We start from the raw sequence: 19739 nt of genomic DNA, 5'->3' as shown, positions 1-19739 counted from the left end.
AGTTAGTAAAAGGATGGTGCTGCCCTTATCAATAATAGGGCAGTTAAGAGAGGCAAGTTTGGGAGGAAAAATGACTTCAATTTTATACATGTTGTTTAAGGTATCAGAGGGATATCTAATTTGAGATTTCTCATAAGTAACTGGAGAATTGAATCTGGAGTTTAGGAGATTAGAGCTAAATAAATAAATCTGAGCTTCATCAGCTTGAAGGTCATTGAATTGACATGAGCTGATGGAATAGATCCCCAAGTGAAATAATGTAGAGGGAGAAAAGAAGAGGACCCAGGATAAAGGGGTGTGACCCCTAGCAAGTGTGACCTCAATGCAGATTCAGTAAAGGAGACTGAGAAAGATCAATTTTTGTATCATCCTCAACATCAATCTCATACATCATCTGCTGTGTTGGTTACATCATCAGATTCCACAGATTTAACTATCCTCTATATGTAAATGACACCTCTTTGGTTCTACTCAATCCCCTCCCAAAGGGCTCCAGTCCTACCTTTTTAACTCACCAAATGCAAAAATGAACTTAACATCTTATTCCACAAATCTTTCCCAAGTTTGTAACTGTCTCTTTAGAGTTAACTGCTCATCATCCCTCCTCTCACATTTCTAATCAGTTGCCAATATTCCCTTTTCTATATTTTCATTCTCTCATCTGACCCCTTCTCTCTACTCCATAGAGCTATTACCTGAGTTCAGCCCCTCTCACTTAGATTTAATTTTTTTTTTTCATTTAACTTATATTTTCTATCCTCCTGTCTCCCTCCATTTCCTGAAGGCAGAGGAGAGGGGAGCAAAAGGAAACTCTTGTAACAGACATGCAATTAAGCAAAACAAATTCCCACATTGACTATGTTTTTTTAAAAGTGTCTCATTTTATATATTTTAATTTGCCATCTCTCTTTTAGATAAGTGTTCTTTATCATTGATCCTTTGTAATCATGGTTGCTCATTCCCTATACTGATCAGAGTTCAGAATTTTTTTTTTTTACAATGTATTTACAATGTATTACAATAAATTTTCTCCTGATTCTGTCCATTTTGCCCTGAGTCCATTCATACAAATTCTAAATACCTTTGAAATCACTCCCTTCATTGTTTCTTACAACAGTATTATTCCTTTATATTAATATACTATACTTATATTCCTTTATATTCATATATATATGTATATATATATATATATATATATATATATCTTCATCTTCAAATGTTCCCCAGTTAAAGAACACTTGTTTCCAGATTTTTGCCACTATTAAAAAAAAGTTATTATAAATACTTTATTTCCTTTTCTTTTTGCTATGATCCATTTGAATTATAGGCATAATAATGGCATTATTGATCCAAGGATTTAAATAACTTTTGAGGCATAGTTTCAAAGACCTCCAACGTTTGTCATATCCCTCTTTTGTGGCCTTTGCAAACTTGTTGGAATCTCACGTTTACATTTCTCTAATGTAACTTAACACAATTATATTCTCTATCATAATGTAAACCAGGAGTCCTCAAACTTTTAAAATAGGGGACCAGTTCACTGTCGGCCGGACTATAGTAAAAACAATTTTGCATCTTCCCTCCTTTATTTCCCCCATCCCCAAGCAATCTGCATATAGGTAAAATATGTACAGTTCTTTGAACATATTTCTATATTTGTCATACTATGCAAGGAAAATCAAATCATAAGGGAAAATATCACGAAAAAGACAAAAACAAACAAAAAGGTACTATGCTTTGATCCCCATTTAGTCTCCATAGTTTTCTGTCTTGATGCGTTTGGCATTTTCCATCTCCATTTATTGGAATTACCTTGAATCATCTCATTGAAGAGAGCCAAGTTCATCACAGTTGATGATTCCATAATCTTGTTGCTGTGTACAATATTCTCTTTGTTCACTTCACTTCACTCGGCATCAGTTCATATAAGTTTTTCCAGGCTTTTCTGAAATCAACCTGCTCATCATTTTTTATAGAGCAGTAATATTTTATTATATTCCTATTTAGCCATTACCTACTTGATGGACATCCATTCAATTTCCATTTCCTTGCCCATCACAAAAAGAGCTGCTAAAACATTTTTGTATGTGTCGGTCCTTTTCTCTTTTTTGTGATCTCTTTGGGATACAGACTCAGTACAAACACTTTTATCAAAGGATATTCACAGTTTTATAGCCTTTTGGACATAGTTCCAGATTGCTTTCAAGAATATTTGGATTATGTGCAAAATATTTTAAATTTTATATAATCTTAATTATTCATTTTATCTTCTGATCCTTAGTATCCCTTGTATAATCATGAACTCTTTCTTATCCACAAATATAAAAGATAATTTCTTTATTCTCCAATTTGTTTATGATGTGTTTTTTTTATATCAGAATCATATATCCATTTGGAGCTCATCTTTGTGTATGGTGTGAGGTATTTGTTTCAATCTGATATTTATTAGACTACTGCTGATTTGCCCAAGGTCACATTGTAAGGCAAAAGTATGTAAAAGATATTTTCTTTATTCTCCAATTTGTTTATGTTGTGATTTTTTATATCAGAATCATATATCCATTTGGAGCTCATCTTTGTGTATGGTGTGAGGTATTTGTTTAAATCTGATATTTACTAGACTACTGCTGATTTGTCCAGGGTCACATTATAGGGAGAAAGTATGTACTTTCCTCTTGAGGAGTAAGTAGAGCCTGATCTGATGAAAGCAGTTCTTCCCACCTGAGATATGGGTGATTCCACTGAGAGGCCTGTAAGGAAAGGGATTTCTGTTTACTAGATAATGAGATTGTACTGCATTGGTGTTTGGGTTGTTGTTCTGTGGTGTAATTGCTTTACTTTCAAGTATTTACATATTTTTTTTTGCTATTCATGATAAAAGATTCATTTTTAATATCGCCAATAGAGTCAATTCTTAAGAGTGATTTAAACTTAAGGTGTTTTTCTTTTCTTCTATTTTAGGAATATTTTAGTGGATAAGCCAAATGACCAATCTTCACGATGGTCTTCCGAGAGCAATTATCCTCCCCAGGTAAGAATCTGATTTTGCTTTATAGGCATAGGATGGTTGTCAGTATTCATAAGTCAGGATTAATTTAGCACTATCAATTCTTGAAATTAAGTGGGTCAGTTGGCACCTAGAATGTGTTGCTTCTTTTGTAAATTTTTCCCAGACTTCTGCACAGCAAGGAAATTAACTTTACCCTATTCTTAAGTGTTGGAAAACTTGTCTTGTTTGATGGAAGTTAACCTGAAGTACTTTTTAGAATCCTCTTTACTTTTTCTAAATCAGTAATGAAAAGATGGTACTGATTTTATATAGGACTCCATTTTTTCATGTACTTTAGGAAATGTAGTTGATGTATATTTGATTGATGAATAATTTAGTTGATGTATATTAAACCATAGCTCTAAAGTGTAAGAATATTTATTGGGACAGAAGTTTTCATTTTTGTCTTATCTTGAGTTTATTTTTTCTTCTTTGCCTAATTTAGTCCATCTGTAAATTATAGGTATTGTTAGTAGATTGGAGTTTCATATTGCTAACTTTAATTTGAAGTTGATTCTGTGAGAGTACTTTGTAGTGGGAAACAAATATTTGTAATAAGTACTTTTGAATAAGTACTTTTTGAATAAATATTGATTTATTTAGATAATGTTAGGATCTTTTACTTTTCTGACAGAGAGGCCCAAAGTTGTCTCCTATTACTGAATTTACTGCAGTAGAAAATAACATTGAGTGAGTTTTTAGAAAAGTTGTAGTGTAATTGGTTGTCTTGTTCTTTTTGTGATTTTTTTTTTTCATGACAAATTTGCAGGTATTTTATTTTTCTTGTCTTAATTTCCCATTTTACTTTATTTAGGAGCTCCACTATATTCTCTTGCTTATCTAACTAGATTTGACTTTTTCTCATCTTAATTGGGAAAAAAAAATTGTTCTATTAGTAATTCTTGACTGTTATATTAAATTTTTATATTTAGTTATATTTTGAAGAACAAACAGATTTTATAATTTTTTATTTATAACTTTTGAATCCTAGGTGGTTATTAAACATTAGACCTTTTCTAACCTTTTTACTGTTGTAGAGGAATAACTTTGTTTTAACATTGTTTGATTTTCTATATCGTAATAACCTCTATAGTTTAGAGCAAGTATTCTTAATCTGGAATCCATAAACAACTTCCTCTCTTCCTTCCTCCTCTCCCTCTTTTCTTCTCCTCTTTTTCCTCCTTCCTCCTCCCTATCTTCCCTTTCTTCTTCTTCCTTTCTCTTCCCCCACCCCATGCTCCCCCTTTTTCTCCCTCCTTCCTTTCTCCTTCCTTCCTTCCTTCCTTCCCTTTCTCCCTTCTTCCCTCCCTTTCTCCCTCCTTCCCTCCCTCCTTCCTTTCTCCTTCCTTTCCTCCCTCCCTTCTTCCTTCCCTCCTTTTCCCTTCCTCCCTTTCTCCCTCCCTCCCTCCCTCCCCTTCCTCCCTTTTTCCCTCCCTGCTTCCTTCCCTCCTTTTCTCCCTCCCTCTCCCCTTCCTTCCTTCCTTCCTTCCTTCCTTCCTTCCTTCCTTCCTTCCTTCCTTCCTTCCTTCCTTCCTTCTCTCTCTCCTCCTTTCCCTCCTTCCTTCCCTTCTTCCTTTCTTCCTCCTTATTCTTTTTCTTTGGCTAGGCAGTTGTGCTTAAGTGATTTGGTCAGAATCATACCGCTAGTAAGTGTCAAGTGTCTGAGGCTGGATTTGAACTCAGATTCTCCTGACTTGAGGGCCAGTGCCCCATGTGTCCATGAATTTAAACATTTTTTTTTAATAATTGTACTTTCACATAGCTAATTTTCTTTCTAATCCTGTGTATTTTATGCCTTTAAGAACACCATTCAGAGAAAGAATTTACATACTTTACCACACTATCAAAGGGGCCCATGACATAACTCCTTGAACTTCCTGGTCTATAATCAAAAAGAATCTCTTCCTCAGTTCTCTTGGTGGAGAAAAGGGCAAGGAAGCTTCTCTGCAGCCAAAATATAGGTTACAAAATCTGTAAAAAAAGTTTGTGCACATAAATCATCATAAGCTTTTAGGTCCTCATTGCGTTTATTTTAGATGTAATTCTAATATACTTTCTTATATCTCCCTTCCTAATTCCCAGCACTGTAGAAATGTTTCTATATATGGAGGAAGATGATCAAGGAGTTGTTAGAGGCAAGCAACTTGGAAGGGAAAAATAGTAACTGCAAATCCTGAAAACAGAAAGAAATGAGACTTTTTTTTTAACTGCTTGTTTTTTGTCCATTCTTGAAGACAACCATGACATCAGGGAGCTGATGGAAGTGAATTGTATTTAAGTGAGAAGGGGCTGTGCAAAGTCCCCGGCTTTATTTTCTCCTGCCATCTGGGTCCAGTGGCCAGATGTAGATCATGATAATTGGAGATGGTACTGATGCTGAGGAAACCTTGAAAGCCTTTTAAGTTAAGGTCTTTAACAGATCTCATTTGAATCATGTAACTGCCCATTATAAGGCTAGGTAAGAAAGAAATGAGGCTAAGAATGGCCTTTTTTTACCTAGTCAAAAAAAATCATTTATTTTATTTATTTCATTTATATTTATATTTATTCTGAGGCTGCCTGGGCCCAAACAAAAACCTTGTGGGACTTGGCCTAGGACCTTAAAAATAAAACTAGAACTAATTCAAAGAATGTAGTAATTAGGTCTATGTAGTGTAAGAAAAAAGATCTTTCATATCTAAAAAGTAATTACCATACTATATTGCCATATAGTAATTACTATATATGCTATTCATGGTGATGAACAGGAGCAATTAAATTATAGTCTTTTAATTCTTTTAAGAAAACATGAGCTTTCTTAGAGGGAAAAAACTCCCCATGTGTTGATATACTTAAGGAAAATTTCCATTGAAAATTTCTGGAAAGGAGAAGATTGCACATACTTGGGGGGTAAAGGCTTCATTGACACACCCTCCCCCCCCAAAAAAAAGACCAAATAAGAGACAGAAAATACCAATATGCCTACTTTGCCCTCTATGTAAAATCCTGATGAGAATTAACTACACATCACATAGTTTATGAGCTATAGACTTGATACATTCCCATATATCATTCCCATATATCAAGGGTTTTTTATTGATTTTTTTTATTAAAGTTAGAAAATTTTTTGGAATTGGCAGATTTGCAAAAGGTATTCTGTTGCAGATCATATTATTGTAGTGATACAATTTAATAGACATTGTAGAGAATACGGTTTCTTAGATTCTTATCATTGTTTTCTTTTAAAAAAATGGATTTACTAAAGCAAAATGTTATTTTCTCCAACAATTTCCCTTGCATGTTAAAGTAATACATAATTCCTTTAAGAATGCAACAACATAAACATTGCTTAACCACCTTTGTATTAATATTAATTTAATCATAAATCAGATAGATGTTCTTACTTACCAAAAATATTTGCCATTGACATGAAAAATGTTTTGTTCAAAGGAGGGAGTCATTCTCTTTGGATGACGAGTTCTTTAAGATGCCCCTGTTTGTAGATAATGTTATGCTCATTATCCATACTTGAAAAACCTACTATTTTCCAGATTATGATATGCAATTGGAAGGTTTCGACAAAGCATATCTATAAGTCATCCAATTTGTTGGATAAGACCCTGTGTATTGACAATGAAGGAGCTTCCAGTTGAAAAGGAGAGTGAACAGGCTGGCTTGCCTTTGAAAATTGTTCAAAACTTTTTAATGGATTATGTTTCTCTGTGAAACAGATGCCTCATTTTTTCATACCAACATTATTTCAAGTAGTGCTCTATGATTGAAGTTTTGGGACTGTCATTCTCTATAAAATTGTGGATCCGCCCAAAGGGCAGGAGGAGTAGGAGGGGTGATGCATAGTGAATATGCATGGGCAGCAATATATTATTGACAAATAATTACTGAAGAGAAACCATGTAACAGATATCATCAGAAGGATCTGTAATTGATAAGGTATATGAGTTTGTCATAGAGCAGGAGAGGATTAGGTGGAAAGCTCCATAGATGGCCACATAATGTCATGAAATTCAGAGGAAGAGGTCTAAGAGTAAAGTTGGGTGGATTCCTTGTGGAGAATTATTGCTAGGCTTGTACAGGATGAGGAGAAATAAATGGATTGCAGTCTGCATCCATGGTTTGATGAGTGATTGTAACATAATTTTTAGATCTATCAAAAATATTCATAGAAAGCAAGGGTGGGGAATGCTCCAGAGATCATTTGGTTTGGCCCCATTGAAGCAACTGCAGATGACAGCAACCTCCCCCTACTTATTTAATCATTTTGAATGGACCCCAAATGATACTATAAATAACCAAATGGCCCTTGGCAGCAAAAAAGGTTCCTACACCTGTTATACAAAGGAAGTTAGTCTCCTGAGTGGAAAGACTACTCTATTTGATCTCAAGAGATCTGTGTTTGAGTCCATTCCTGCCCCTAACTGCCTTTTTGAATGTCACTCCTTTGGGCTTTATTGAGAAGATAAGTTGGTAGTACGAGAGGATCTTCAGGGGCTCATTCAACTCAGAACTTCCTGACTTCCAAATTTGGTGCCTAAAATGGCCAGCTTTGGTCATCTGAAAAAATGACATTTTGCTTATTAATAAATATGGTTTTGCTCTATATCTTACTGAAGAAATCAGGAATATTGTTTGTTTTCTAAATGGATTCCAGACCATTCTGAGTACCTGCTTTTAAGAATGGGAGTTTCTTTTTTATTTGAATTAAAATTTTTCATCTATGTATTTTCTTTTTTTCCCCTTTAGACTTGACATTATTCACATTTTCATAAATTTCATTGGAGGAATTTTTTTTCCTGATTATTATTTTATTTTCCCATACCAGAAACTCCAGCAGTAAATAAGAAGACTCTCATTTGAATTTTATTTTTTATACCTACCCTGTATTTGTTCTTTTTCCGAATATTGCAAGTATTGAAATAGCTGTTAATTCTTCATTTCTCTTATGATAAATTTAGCCCCAATACACTTTGCACACTTTAAAAAAAGATTGCTGCTTCTTTAAAAGACATCACCAATATTTCTACATATTTTTCTGCCCTCTCTTTTTTCCTTTCTTACCCTGTTCTGAATTTAATTATCCTTTCTAACCCAGAAAAATAGTTAAGAAAAAACAGTTGAAACAGTAACTGTCTGGCATTAACATTTTGCCCCTTTAAACCCTCTACTTGCCAAGAGAAAGAAGGAATGCTTCATTATCTCTTCTCTGGATCTAAAATTGTTATTATAATTACTCAGAGACCAACTTCCATTTATTGCTCTTTTCAATTTCATTATTATAGTCACTGGGTATATTTTTCCTATATTCTGAATACTTTTCATCTACATATAATCTATGTTTATCTGAATTCCTCATATTTCTTATTGCATATTAATATTCTTTTACATTTAGATAACCTAGTTTGTTCATCAGTTTCCCAATTAATAGATACACATTCTATCCAAGCTAAGTTTAAATTAGTAATTTTATCTTTTCTAAGTACATGCATTTCATAAGGGCCACATAGTTTAGGAAAACATACTTTTCAGATGAACTGGAACATATCCTAGGTCATACAACAGGTAAGAAAAATTTTTTTAAATTATTATACACAGGTTTTGTTCCAGGTCCCTTGTTGTCATTTTGGTCTCTTTCTGAGAAAGTTTGTTTAAAAAAGATGTGCCCTATACTTTTGTTACTTGTCATTTGTTAGTAACATGGTAAACCATGATTTCATTAGAGCATTAATTACACAGATGACTTTAGTGATTTGCTCTATGGAGAGTTAGCATGGTTTTGTAAATGAAGAAATGAGCTTGGTAGCAGGAAACTTTGCTTAGCCTAATATAGCTTTGGGCTTCATTTTTCCTTTTCTGAAAAATGTAGAGGACAGTGTTTTAAGCCTTTGCTTTAGCATTTGTGATTATTTGACCTGTGGAACTAAAGACAAATACATGTTTTATTAGATTACCAGGTACTAAGTATATTTGGTAAATTTTTAGGATGTTTTACAATATTTTGTTGATTTTTGTTTTTTAAATGAAAAGGAGCACAGATATTATTCACTACTCCTCTTCCCCCCGATTGAAGGAAGGTGTATTTTCTTAATTCTGTTCTAAGGTCAAACTTGGTCAAAGTTGTTTTATTTTTTGTTCTTTCCATTTACATTGCTGTCATAATTATTCTGGTTCTGCTTACTTTACTCTGTGTCAGTTCCTGTAAGTTTTTCTATGCTCTTCTGAGTTCTTCATATATTTCATTACTTATGGTGCTACAATACTATTCACTATGACCATATAATAGAGTTTGTGTAGCCGTTTTTTAACCAGTGGGCATCTATTTTATTTCCCATGTTACTGTTTTGTTGTCACAAAAAGTGTCAGTGGGACTATTTGGGGAGTGTTGATGTATACATCCATGTGTGTATACATGTTTACTTATATATATATGTACAATATATGAAATATAATGGGGAAGAGAGGAGAGACAGACAGATTTTTTCTGTCTTTGACTAATTAGTGCTGGATTTGGAGTCAGGAAGATCTAATTCAAATTTTGTCTCTGACACAAAATAACAACTTTTATAATGCTTACTGCGTGCCATGTTCTGTACTAAGCACATCATAATTATTATCTTATTTGATCCTCACAATAACCCTGGGATGTAGGTTATAGTATTATTTCTGTTTTATAGATGAGGCACAGCATCACTTGAAAGATTATTTAATTTTATTTTATACTCAGTTTGGCTGATTTGAATAATACATTTTTTTTTTTAATTTTAAGAAGATGAGTGGATACCCTGTTATATAATGTAGATGTGTGGCAGTTTTTGAAGACGCTTTTTCAGACCATGTAATCTTGTCTTGCCACTCTGATCAGCTGATCTATCTCCATTAGACTTTTTCTTGTGGGGTCACACCAAAATCTGCCCTTTCGTACCTCAAAGCCTTTGGATGACTATAAGCCTTTGGATGACTATAAGGCTGGGTTATTATAATTACAATCCTTACTGAGCAGCAGCTGGTAGAAGTTTTTACTAAATTAAATCTACTAGAGTGATACAGAGGATAAGGTGGTGGTTATGTTGAAATTTAATAAGAAATACATCAATATTCTAAAATTTTCAATAACCTTTCAAATATTGTTTTTGTATATTTCTAAAATTTATACTTTTGAAGTTATTAAAACTTAAACTGCCCTGAAACTTCTCACTTGCTGAATGGGAAAAAAAAAAAGTTCAATTTTATTTGGAACTGGAGTTTCTGAGTTTGATTTTTGACTCTGTCACTTCCTATGGAACATTTGAGTAAAAGGAAGAGAGAGGAAATATGTTTTTATATGGCACCTATCATGGGCCCCATGTTGTGCACTTTTGTCATTTGATCCTTACAGCAATCTTGTTAAGTGGGTGCTTCTATGATCCCTATTTTACAGTTGAAAAAAATGATGCAGATAGAAGTTAAGTCTCTGGCCCAGACCTACAAAACTAGTGTCTGAGATCTGATTTGACCTCAGGTTTTCCTGACTCCAGGCCCAGTAACTGTCAACTGTAATACTAATTAAATAATTCTAAAAAAACAATAAGCACTTTAAAATTGTCATGTAGCTTCTTTTGGACTCAGTTTTCTCATCTACAAAATGAAGAAGTTGGAAAAGATGACCTTCCAATTAAAATCCTGTGCTCCTTTTAATAAGAAACAAAGTTCTTCCTTTCCTGAGAACACAGAAGATAATGTGTAGCTCATTCTCTTGATGAGTAAGAGAGAGGGAGAAACTAAATGCTAAATTTTTGGAGATCATAGAAACACAACTTTATAGTTTAAAGGGTCTTTGAAGGGTCTATCTTTTCAATTTTGTAGATGAGGAAACAGATTCAGAGAAGTTAACCAACTTAGTCACACAGGTAGTGACAGAGCCATAATTCCACTGACTCACAGTGCTGAATTGCAAACAGGATTAGAATGATGAAGATGCTATTTAGCTGCTTCTTAATTGTTAAATTAAAAAAAAAAAAGCAAAAAACAAATCAACAAAAAAAAAAAAACCTTTAACATTTAGGAAACCTGTAGTTAGTTAGTAAAATGAAAATAATGATCTAATTTTCATAAAGCTTTGGTTGGGCAGTCTTAGGATTCTCTCTCTGTCTTTCCCTCTCTGACTCTGGTTCTCTCTGTCTTCTCTTCCCTTTCTCCTTCCCCTCCATTCTTCTCTCACAATGCCATGTGGTATGCTAAACCCCTTCTAGGTATGATTCCTGTTTTGTTATTATAGGGAAGTCATGGCAGATAAAGTGACTTTCCCAGAATTATAGATTACTGAGTGTCAGTTGCTTCTCAGCCTTATGGATATGAATAGAAAAATGAAGTTGGACTTCCTCTTGAGTATATAGTGGGATAAATTGAATGGAAGAAAGAGTCCCATAAGAATTTTAGTTAGAGCTATCACCTAATTAATTTATGTGCCATACATGTAACTATTTTCACACTCTAAGGCTTTATTAACAAGTAGTGAAACACATTTTCTTTCTCTTCTCTTTATTTGCTCTCTGGTGGAAGTATGAATGAACAGTGAAATGAGTAAAAGATAGGTGGCAGGACAGAAAAAGATGAAAAGCCATGGCTCATCCGCAGATTGGGTCATCAGAAGAAATAAGGTGCTAGGTAAGCACAGATAAGTATCATTGTTCCAGTAAAAGCAAAGAATTTATTAGTTCACAAAGCCAAAATGATATTTAATAAACATTTCCTAATATGGGACTTATAGATAAATTTTTATGGAGAAATGTAGTTCAAAAAATAAAATTTATGTAGTATGAAAGCATGTTTTATTAACTTTAGGAATATTGAATATGATGTCTTAAAATTTCTATTAGGTGACTATATTCTTGTAGAATTCAAAAATAATAATTGTTTTAAATAAACAAAGTAATCGGATGGGTAAGGCAATTATATCTTTTATTGAAGACTCAAGTTTCTTTTAGAGACTAAATTATGATGTATTAAGAATGTTTAATGAATTATAGTAAGCATATAAGTAATATCTTGAATTATGATGTTTGCATGCTATTATTAATAATTTTAAATTCATGAATGTGGAAAGGAACAAATTAATTGTTGGTTATCACTTTTTGAGTTCTGTACCTATACAAAGAAAGTTAATTTTTATTTGATAAGCATTTTAAACATGTAAATAATGCTTTGATAATAATGTGAAACAGAAACAATAATAGCATGCTTTTAACAGTGGTTAATAGTAATTAGACAGGTTCATAATGCAGATTAAAATATTCATGTACTCCTTGGCTTACTCAAAAGTAAACCTGTGACAGTTTTTTAAATCGAGTAATTTATTAAGTAAGTGTCCCAGAAACAAAGCTAAGAAAGCATTAGGTTAAGAAAGCATTTTGTTTTGAGCAGTTGATAATGTTCATCTGGATACTAAATAGTGGCGATTAAAAAGAAAACAAACTAAAAATAAATAAACTTAGCTTCTGCACAGTAGAATTTTTTTCTTGTTTTAAGAAAGGTGAGCATGCTAGAAAAGAAAATCAGAATTGCTAGACAGAAGAAGCTAGTCATTTGTTCAATAAATGCCTCAGATACTAAAATCATAATAAAAAATTAAACAAGTTCTGTGGAAGTTTTCTTAAGAAATCTAAATCCTGAGATTTTGATCACAGGATTTATAGTTACTCCTGTGTAGTGTAGGCTTAATTGTCCTATCTGAATTGCTGTCATTATTTACAAATTGGGAGGCATCTTTGCAATAGACTTTACTTACCAAGTATGCAAATATCCTTTTGTCCTATATTACTGGATTTCCTCCTAGAGGTGTAATGGATTCTCCTTTTTCTTTGTCCTCTGCCTTGTCCTATTGCTGAGAAGAGGGGAAGAGGAAATTTGGTAATTTGGTAATTTGGTCTGTCCCTTTTAATTTTGTCCTTCTGCACCACCTCCATTTTCTGTTTTCTTCTTTCATGCTTGACCAATATAGCATGGATACATAATCCATTTTTTTCTTTTTCAAGTCGAATTTCAATCATTTAACCAATACAGTACTGTAATTATTTTTATCTTCCTGCGCTGGCTCTTATGCTATTGAAAGATATCCTATTGATGCTATGCTTTGATGCCTCATTGGAAAGGTGACTGAATTCTTAAAGACTACAGATATGCCAGACTGCATATCTATTATTTATGAACAACTGAGCTAAGTTTGGAGAGGCTTTCCACCAGATCATTGACCACCACATGAGGAATTTTTTTTGGCCACATTGCTTATGAAGACCATCTACTGACGTGCAGGTTGCATTCTGCACGAATTGTTCCACTCTATGGTAAAATGACTTGAAATTTTGAAGTGTAAACATTAAGACTACTAGTTAATTACAATTGAAAATTATCTGGTTTTCTAAATACTTAAATCAAGCTCAGTTTCAAAAAGTGATTTTTAAGTATGGATTTATTTTTTCGTGGATTTGTTGAGCTCCTGTTGATTTTAAAATTTTTCATTATTTGCCTTCAATAGAATGTTTAAATTTTGTGGGAAATGATTCTAGGATGAAAGCCCATGTTTTAAAATTGTATATATATCATTTCCCAAATTTTTCTACTTGCAGAAGATTATTTGTTTCTGATCATTGTAGAAATTTTTCTTGAGCCATTTTTGAAAGTGACCAAATTTATTTACTTTGATGTTGTCTGAGGTTCCAATTAGTTTGGTGCCTTCTCTTTATTCTCTCCTCCAAATCTATCATTTTTATCTACATTATTTTTAGTTATTTTCTGATTTATTTGTCTCAGTGTTTTATCTGCCATTCTATGTTACATTCTTAGTACTTTTGGTTTATACATTTATGTTTCAAATTCCTTTGTTTTCAATTTTTATGAGTTCTTCCTGAAGGAGATTTTTGTTAGCCCCTGTTCCCCCAACATCTAATACCTTCCCACTAAGATTACCTTTATACTACATATATTTTCTATGTACATAAGTTGTTTGTATATTGTTTTTCCAAATGTAATAGTGAGTTTCTTGAGGGCAGGGATACTGTACTTTCCTCCTTTTGTAATTTCAGTGCTTGGCATAGTGCCTGACACATAGTAAACACTTAATAAAATGACAGATTGACATTATCTATCCAAGTATGTTATAAACTTGAAAGAAATTCTTAACAGATGCTGCTAACTAAAAAATGATAAAGAGGCAGACTCAAGGACAGTATGAAAATGAAAGAATAATAATATGAGTAAAAAATATAAAAAAGGACCATACTGAAATAATATATAGATACTATTATAGTATAAAGATACATTAGAAATTCCAAGACTTATTTAGATAACATGAAAGAGATTTAAATATTAAGGTTTTAAATAATTTTAATATACATTTTAATAATTTATTATTAATACATTAATAAAAATTTTTAAATAAAAATAACAAACTGTAAGAAAAGCAATATTTGCTAACTTGAGCATTAGAGAGGAGGATAGATTGAAAAGGAAAAGAAGGGGAAAGATTTGAGGAAGGGAAATCAACCAGAGAGCTTTTTCATGTGTGAATTGCTAAGGATTTATACTAGATGGTTTCTAGATAAGTGGAGGCAAGGGGATACATAGTAGAGGTGTTATTTCTCCCCCCACAATAAGATTTGGCAAGAGATTACATAGAAGGTGGATATGAGTGCAAGAGAAGAAGCAAGAGTGACACCGAGGTTGTGAGTTTGACACTGAGGTTTTGAGAATAGTAGTGCCCTTGACAATAATTAAGTTTTGTTTTGTTTTGTTTGTTTTTTTAGTCATGTCCAACTCCGTGACCTATTTCGGATTTTCTTGGGAAAGTTATTGGCATCATTTGCCATTTCCTTCTCCAATTCAATTTACATATGAGGAAACTAAGGCAAATAGGGTTAAGTGATTTGCCCAGGGTTATACTGCTGGTAAGTGTCTGCTGTTAGATTTGAATTCTAAGCCAGGTAATCTATCCACAGTGCCACTTAGCTGCTTTTGACAGTAATAGGTTAGAACAAAAGAGGGAGGGATGTGGAGTTGTATGCTGGATTAGGTAGAAGTGTTCGAACTGGAATTTTAAATGGTGAGGCAATGTATTTTTGATGCTTTAAAAAAATAAACAAATTAAAAGATTATTTTTCTTATTTCCAATGAATTTCAATACCAAAAGTGTGATTTTTCACCCAGGGGAGATGGTTGAGGTGTGCATATAGATTGTCAGTGGTTAGGTATCTAATCTTACTTTGTATTTGGGAGGCATAGTTTTAAAATAATGCCTATATTAGTGGTTAAGAGTCACAAACATTAACATAGTTGATTATGTTTAATAACATATATGGGGCACATCCACATTGAAATGGTTAAGATCTCAGCCATACCCTAAAATTCAAAGGGAGAATCTAAAGTTGAGTTCAGGTTGTTGTTCTTGAGGCATGCTTTGTGGAGACACTTAGCTTAAAATATTTATCATGGAATTTGAAGAAATGTTAATAGCCAGTTTATTAGTGTAATACCATAACAAAATGAAGAGTGAAATTATAGTATACCAATAGTGCCTTGATTTACTTCAGTATTTATTTTTGTGATAGATGGATAAAATATCTTCTTTCCTGAAATCCTAGTATGTCTTAAGAGTTCAAATAATGTATAAAACTAATTTTCTTCACTGATCTTTCCATGTGTTTAGAAACATGGAACAATATCTTTGTTTCTGAGTCATAAGGAAAGTGGAGGAGTACTGTTATATTAACTATTATAGATTAATAGGCATCTAAGAAACTATTTACTGATAAACACCATTTTGGATAGAGGGCTACTTACTCAGAGTTCTTGGGGCACCACCCAGTGTCAAAACTGAACATTGCAGCATGTTTTAATAAAAAAACTTCAGTATGCTTGCAGAATTGTGGACTCCTTTGTTTCTTTTCTCCTTCCTTCCTTCCTTCCTTCCTTCCTTCCTTCCTTCCTTCCTTCCTTCCTTCCTTCCTTCCTTCCTTCCTTCCTTCCTTCCTTCCTTCCTTCCTTCCTTCCTTCCTTCCTTCCTTCCTTCCTTCCTTCCTACCTTCCTTCCTTCCTTCCTTCCTTCCTTCCTTCCTTCCTTCCTTCCTTCCTTCCTTCCTTCCTTCCTTCCTTTCTTCCCCCCCCCTCTCTCTCTCTTTCTTTCTTTTTTTTCTGAAAAGAACCTCTTAGAGGTAATCAGTTTTTATGCCTCTTGTCTAAAACCTTTCCAAATGCATCTATATTTTCCATAGATTTTCTTCTAATTTGACAGTAGCCAGTTAATCTTTATTTCTTCTAATTTAACAGTAGATTTAGTATTCTAAATTGTTGGATTACTCAGAGTTCAACATTCTGCACATTCTTACATATTATTTCATGCTTATTTTGCTAATTATTTAGTCTGAGTGTGAAGAAGCCACTGGATCGTTTGTATAAAGAAATGAAATACAGCTTGGTGGCCTAAGTCTTTTAGAAAATTAGTTTTTTAGTTACCCATTCCCTCCTGTGACTTTATATAGATAAATAACTGAACTCTTTTGGAGGAAGGAACACATGTACTGAATGAATAGTAAAAGTGAACTAATGAAGAAAAATATGACTGAAGGGTTCATTACATTGCCAGATACCAAACTATTACAAAGTATTAGCGATCATAAATATTTTGTATTAAAATCAGAAAGTCTATTCTTTTGTAAGTGTTATTTTTTTTAGGTTGAATATGTGCAGTCCTTTTAAATATAATTCTGTATTTGATATGTGCAAGAAAAATAAGACCAAAAGGAAAAAAAACATGAGAAAGAAAGAAACAAACAGAAAGATGTAAATACTATCCTTCAATCCACATTCAGTCTCCATAGTTCTCTTTCTGGATGGAGTTGTCATTTTCCATTCATTCCAAGTCTATCGAAATTGCCTTGCATTGTTAAAAGGAGCTAAGTCTATTATCGTTGATTATCAAATAATTTTGTTACTGTGTACAGTGTTTTCTTTGTTCTGCTCACTTCACTCAACTTCAGTTCATATCTTCCCAGGCTTTTTTTAAATCATCCTGCTCATCATTTTTTATGGAACAATAATATTCATTATATTCATATACTTTAGCTTTTTCAGCCATTTTAAGGGGAAAATTTTTAATCAAAAAAAAAGAAAAGGTGATTATAAAGACTAAAATAAACAATTTCAAATTATATAAAATTAAAGAGGAAATCAGTATAGACAGAATAAAAAAGACATATTATTAAACTGACAAGTGGAAAATTTGCATTAGATATTGCTGATAAAAAAGACTGACATCCAAGATAAATAAGAAATAGATACAAATTTATAATATCGAGCCAATCCCTAATAAATATATGATAAAGAGATATTTTTAAAAGAATTGTAGACTATAAATTACAATTTGAAAACATGTTCTAAACCACTAATAATAAGAGAAGTGCAAATGAAAAGGTTTTGCTGAGAGGTTTTGCTTCACACTGGATAAATTGGCAAAGATGATGAAAAATGGGGACAGTTGATATTGGGTTTTGAGAAGATAGGTTTTTTTGGAGGGGGTATATTTACCTATTGATTAGGGACAAGAAAGTAACTAAACTTTTTGTTATTCATAAATTGAGTAATCCCATTACTGGACCCAAAGGAAATTAAAAAACCAAAATTATAATGAATACCAAAGTACTCCTAACAACATTTTTTGTGTTAGCAAAGAAGCAGTAGTCTGTCACTTGGATCATGCCATAGTAGAGAGCAGACTTCAGAATCAGGAAGAGGGCCTCAGCCCTTCTTCTAACACTTAGGTCCCATGTTATGCCTTCTGAGCTAGTCACTTAAATTCTGTCTCCTAAACAGATCTCAGGTTAATATAATCATAAAAGTTTCTTCACTCTTAAGTTTTTATAGCAGTTTAATCACTAGTATAGTCCAAAAATAGGAATGTAATAGAATATTATTATGTAGTAAGAAATGATGAAAGTAAAGATCTAGATAAACCTAGGGCCATTTATACGGCTTATTTCTACCTTCATAACATGTCTAATGTAAGTCTCTACTCAGAGTCACCATCTTGCTTCAGGTTCTTCTCATCTTACCTGGGTTATTATTTTTCATCCACTGGCCCCCCTCTTTTACCTCCCTTTCATATTCTTCCATACACTCTATGCTCCAGAGAATCAGAAACTTTTACTATTCCTCACACATCCCATCTCACATCTAGGCGGCAGCACTGACTGTCACCCATCTCTAGAGTGCTCTTCAGAGGGGAACTCTTTGCTTTTTGACATCCCTAGCTTCCCCTATGACTCAGCTTAAAAACCACATTATACAGGAGATTTTTTCCTTGTATACCTCTTCCTGCCCCTACTTGACTGCTAGAATCTTTCCCTTTAATGTTGACCTTCCTTCTATTTTCTTTGCTGTGTGTCTACTTATTTACCCTCCTGTTTCCTTGTCCCCTCCTCCTATTAATATGTAAGTTCCTTGAGGTCAAGAGACTTTATTTTTGTGCTCCTATCTTTTCTTTAAGTCCTCAATACTTAGGACACCACCTGGCACATCTCTTACTAAATACTATACTCCTTCAGCCAATGAGGCATAAATCAAGAAGCATAATCAAAATCACAATGACTTCAGCATTGTAACTCTTGAAAATATTACTTGGAGAAAAGCAAATTGTGAATGTTTAGAAAAACCTATCCTTATGTCAGATAACCAATAATGAAACATATGACTCACCTGATAGCAGAGAAGCATGGGACTGCTTGGGAAGATATTGTACATATTATCAAATATGATTGCTATATGTAATGTTCATACTTGTTTTTCATTATGAGAAGGGAAGATTCAATCCTGAATGGAAGAGTCTGGATTTTTGTTTGTTATGGAGTATGTCCATCTTATACCCTCACACCAAAATGGGGACCAAAGGACAAAATCTATTACAAATTTGGAGACCTGCAGTTAAAAAGCATGCACACAAATCAGTACTCAACTATTTTCCTTTGCAAGTATTTTGGCTAAAACCCTTATTGAATCACGGAATTTAGAATTAGAAGAGATTTAAGGTCATTTAGCCACCATCTTTTACTATATAAATAAGAAAATAAATTGTAATTTAGAGAGATGAAGGAATTTGGTTCAAATTACCTGACACACAAGAGCAACATTCATGGGTCCTGAAAAATTAGGAAACATGATTAATAAACCAATGACAATAACATTTGAAAGATCATTGAAAATATTTGTTATTCTCTAGGGTACTCTCTACCTTATCAGTATCTCTTTTTAAACCATGGTGCCCAGATCAGAACCTGTTTTGTTACTTCATATGACATCTGATAACAACAGTTACAGTGTTATCACTCTCTGTTCCTAGAAACAGTCTCTCTTATTATGGTCCAGGATCACATTTAGTTCTTTCTGTTTTACATTGCACAGATGATTTATTTAACTTGCAGTTCACTAGAACCTCCTGATCTTTTTCAGGACTAATAACTATCTTTGCCTCTTCCCTTATATACAAGTTGATTTTTTTTGTACCAAATTACAGGATTACATCTCTGCCTATGGAATGTCTTCTTATTAAATTCATCTCAGTGCCCCAGCTTTTCAGTATTCTTTTAGATCTTGTCCTTCCCTCCGGTGTTAGCTCTTTTTCCCAGTTTTTGTCATCTGCAGTTTGGATTAGCATACTCTGTATGTCTTCATCCAT

The 19739-nt window shown here is 33.2% G+C and overlaps 1 protein-coding gene and 1 long non-coding RNA gene across 5 annotated transcripts in view; one reads left to right on the top strand and one right to left on the bottom strand.

Annotated features, from left to right (window-relative positions):
- Positions 1-19739, top strand: part of MKLN1 (muskelin 1) — a 230532-nt gene that overhangs the window by 25969 nt on the left and 184824 nt on the right. For both annotated transcript variants that reach the window (XM_051962233.1, XM_051962232.1), the window contains exon 2: positions 2962-3031. In XM_051962233.1, coding sequence (XP_051818193.1) covers positions 2962-3031 — 70 coding nt within the window. The remainder of the gene's footprint in view (positions 1-2961; positions 3032-19739) is intronic.
- Positions 3451-19677, bottom strand: LOC127538450 (uncharacterized). 3 transcript variants are annotated; one of them, XR_007947739.1, is made up of 6 exons: positions 19568-19677; positions 19175-19203; positions 18764-18982; positions 12807-12902; positions 6437-6521; positions 3451-5020 (listed from the first exon to the last, which is right to left on the bottom strand). It is a non-coding gene; the product is annotated as an uncharacterized LOC127538450 (long non-coding RNA). The 3 variants fall into 3 exon arrangements; XR_007947741.1 differs by having other exon boundaries at positions 18764-18788; XR_007947740.1 differs by having other exon boundaries at positions 18764-18785.

This window comes from Antechinus flavipes, chromosome 5, assembly GCF_016432865.1.
Source record: "Antechinus flavipes isolate AdamAnt ecotype Samford, QLD, Australia chromosome 5, AdamAnt_v2, whole genome shotgun sequence".
NCBI classification, from domain to species: Eukaryota; Metazoa; Chordata; class Mammalia; order Dasyuromorphia; family Dasyuridae; genus Antechinus; species Antechinus flavipes.
Note: the sequence above shows the minus strand (reverse complement) of the source record. Positions and strands in the feature narration are given on the sequence as shown.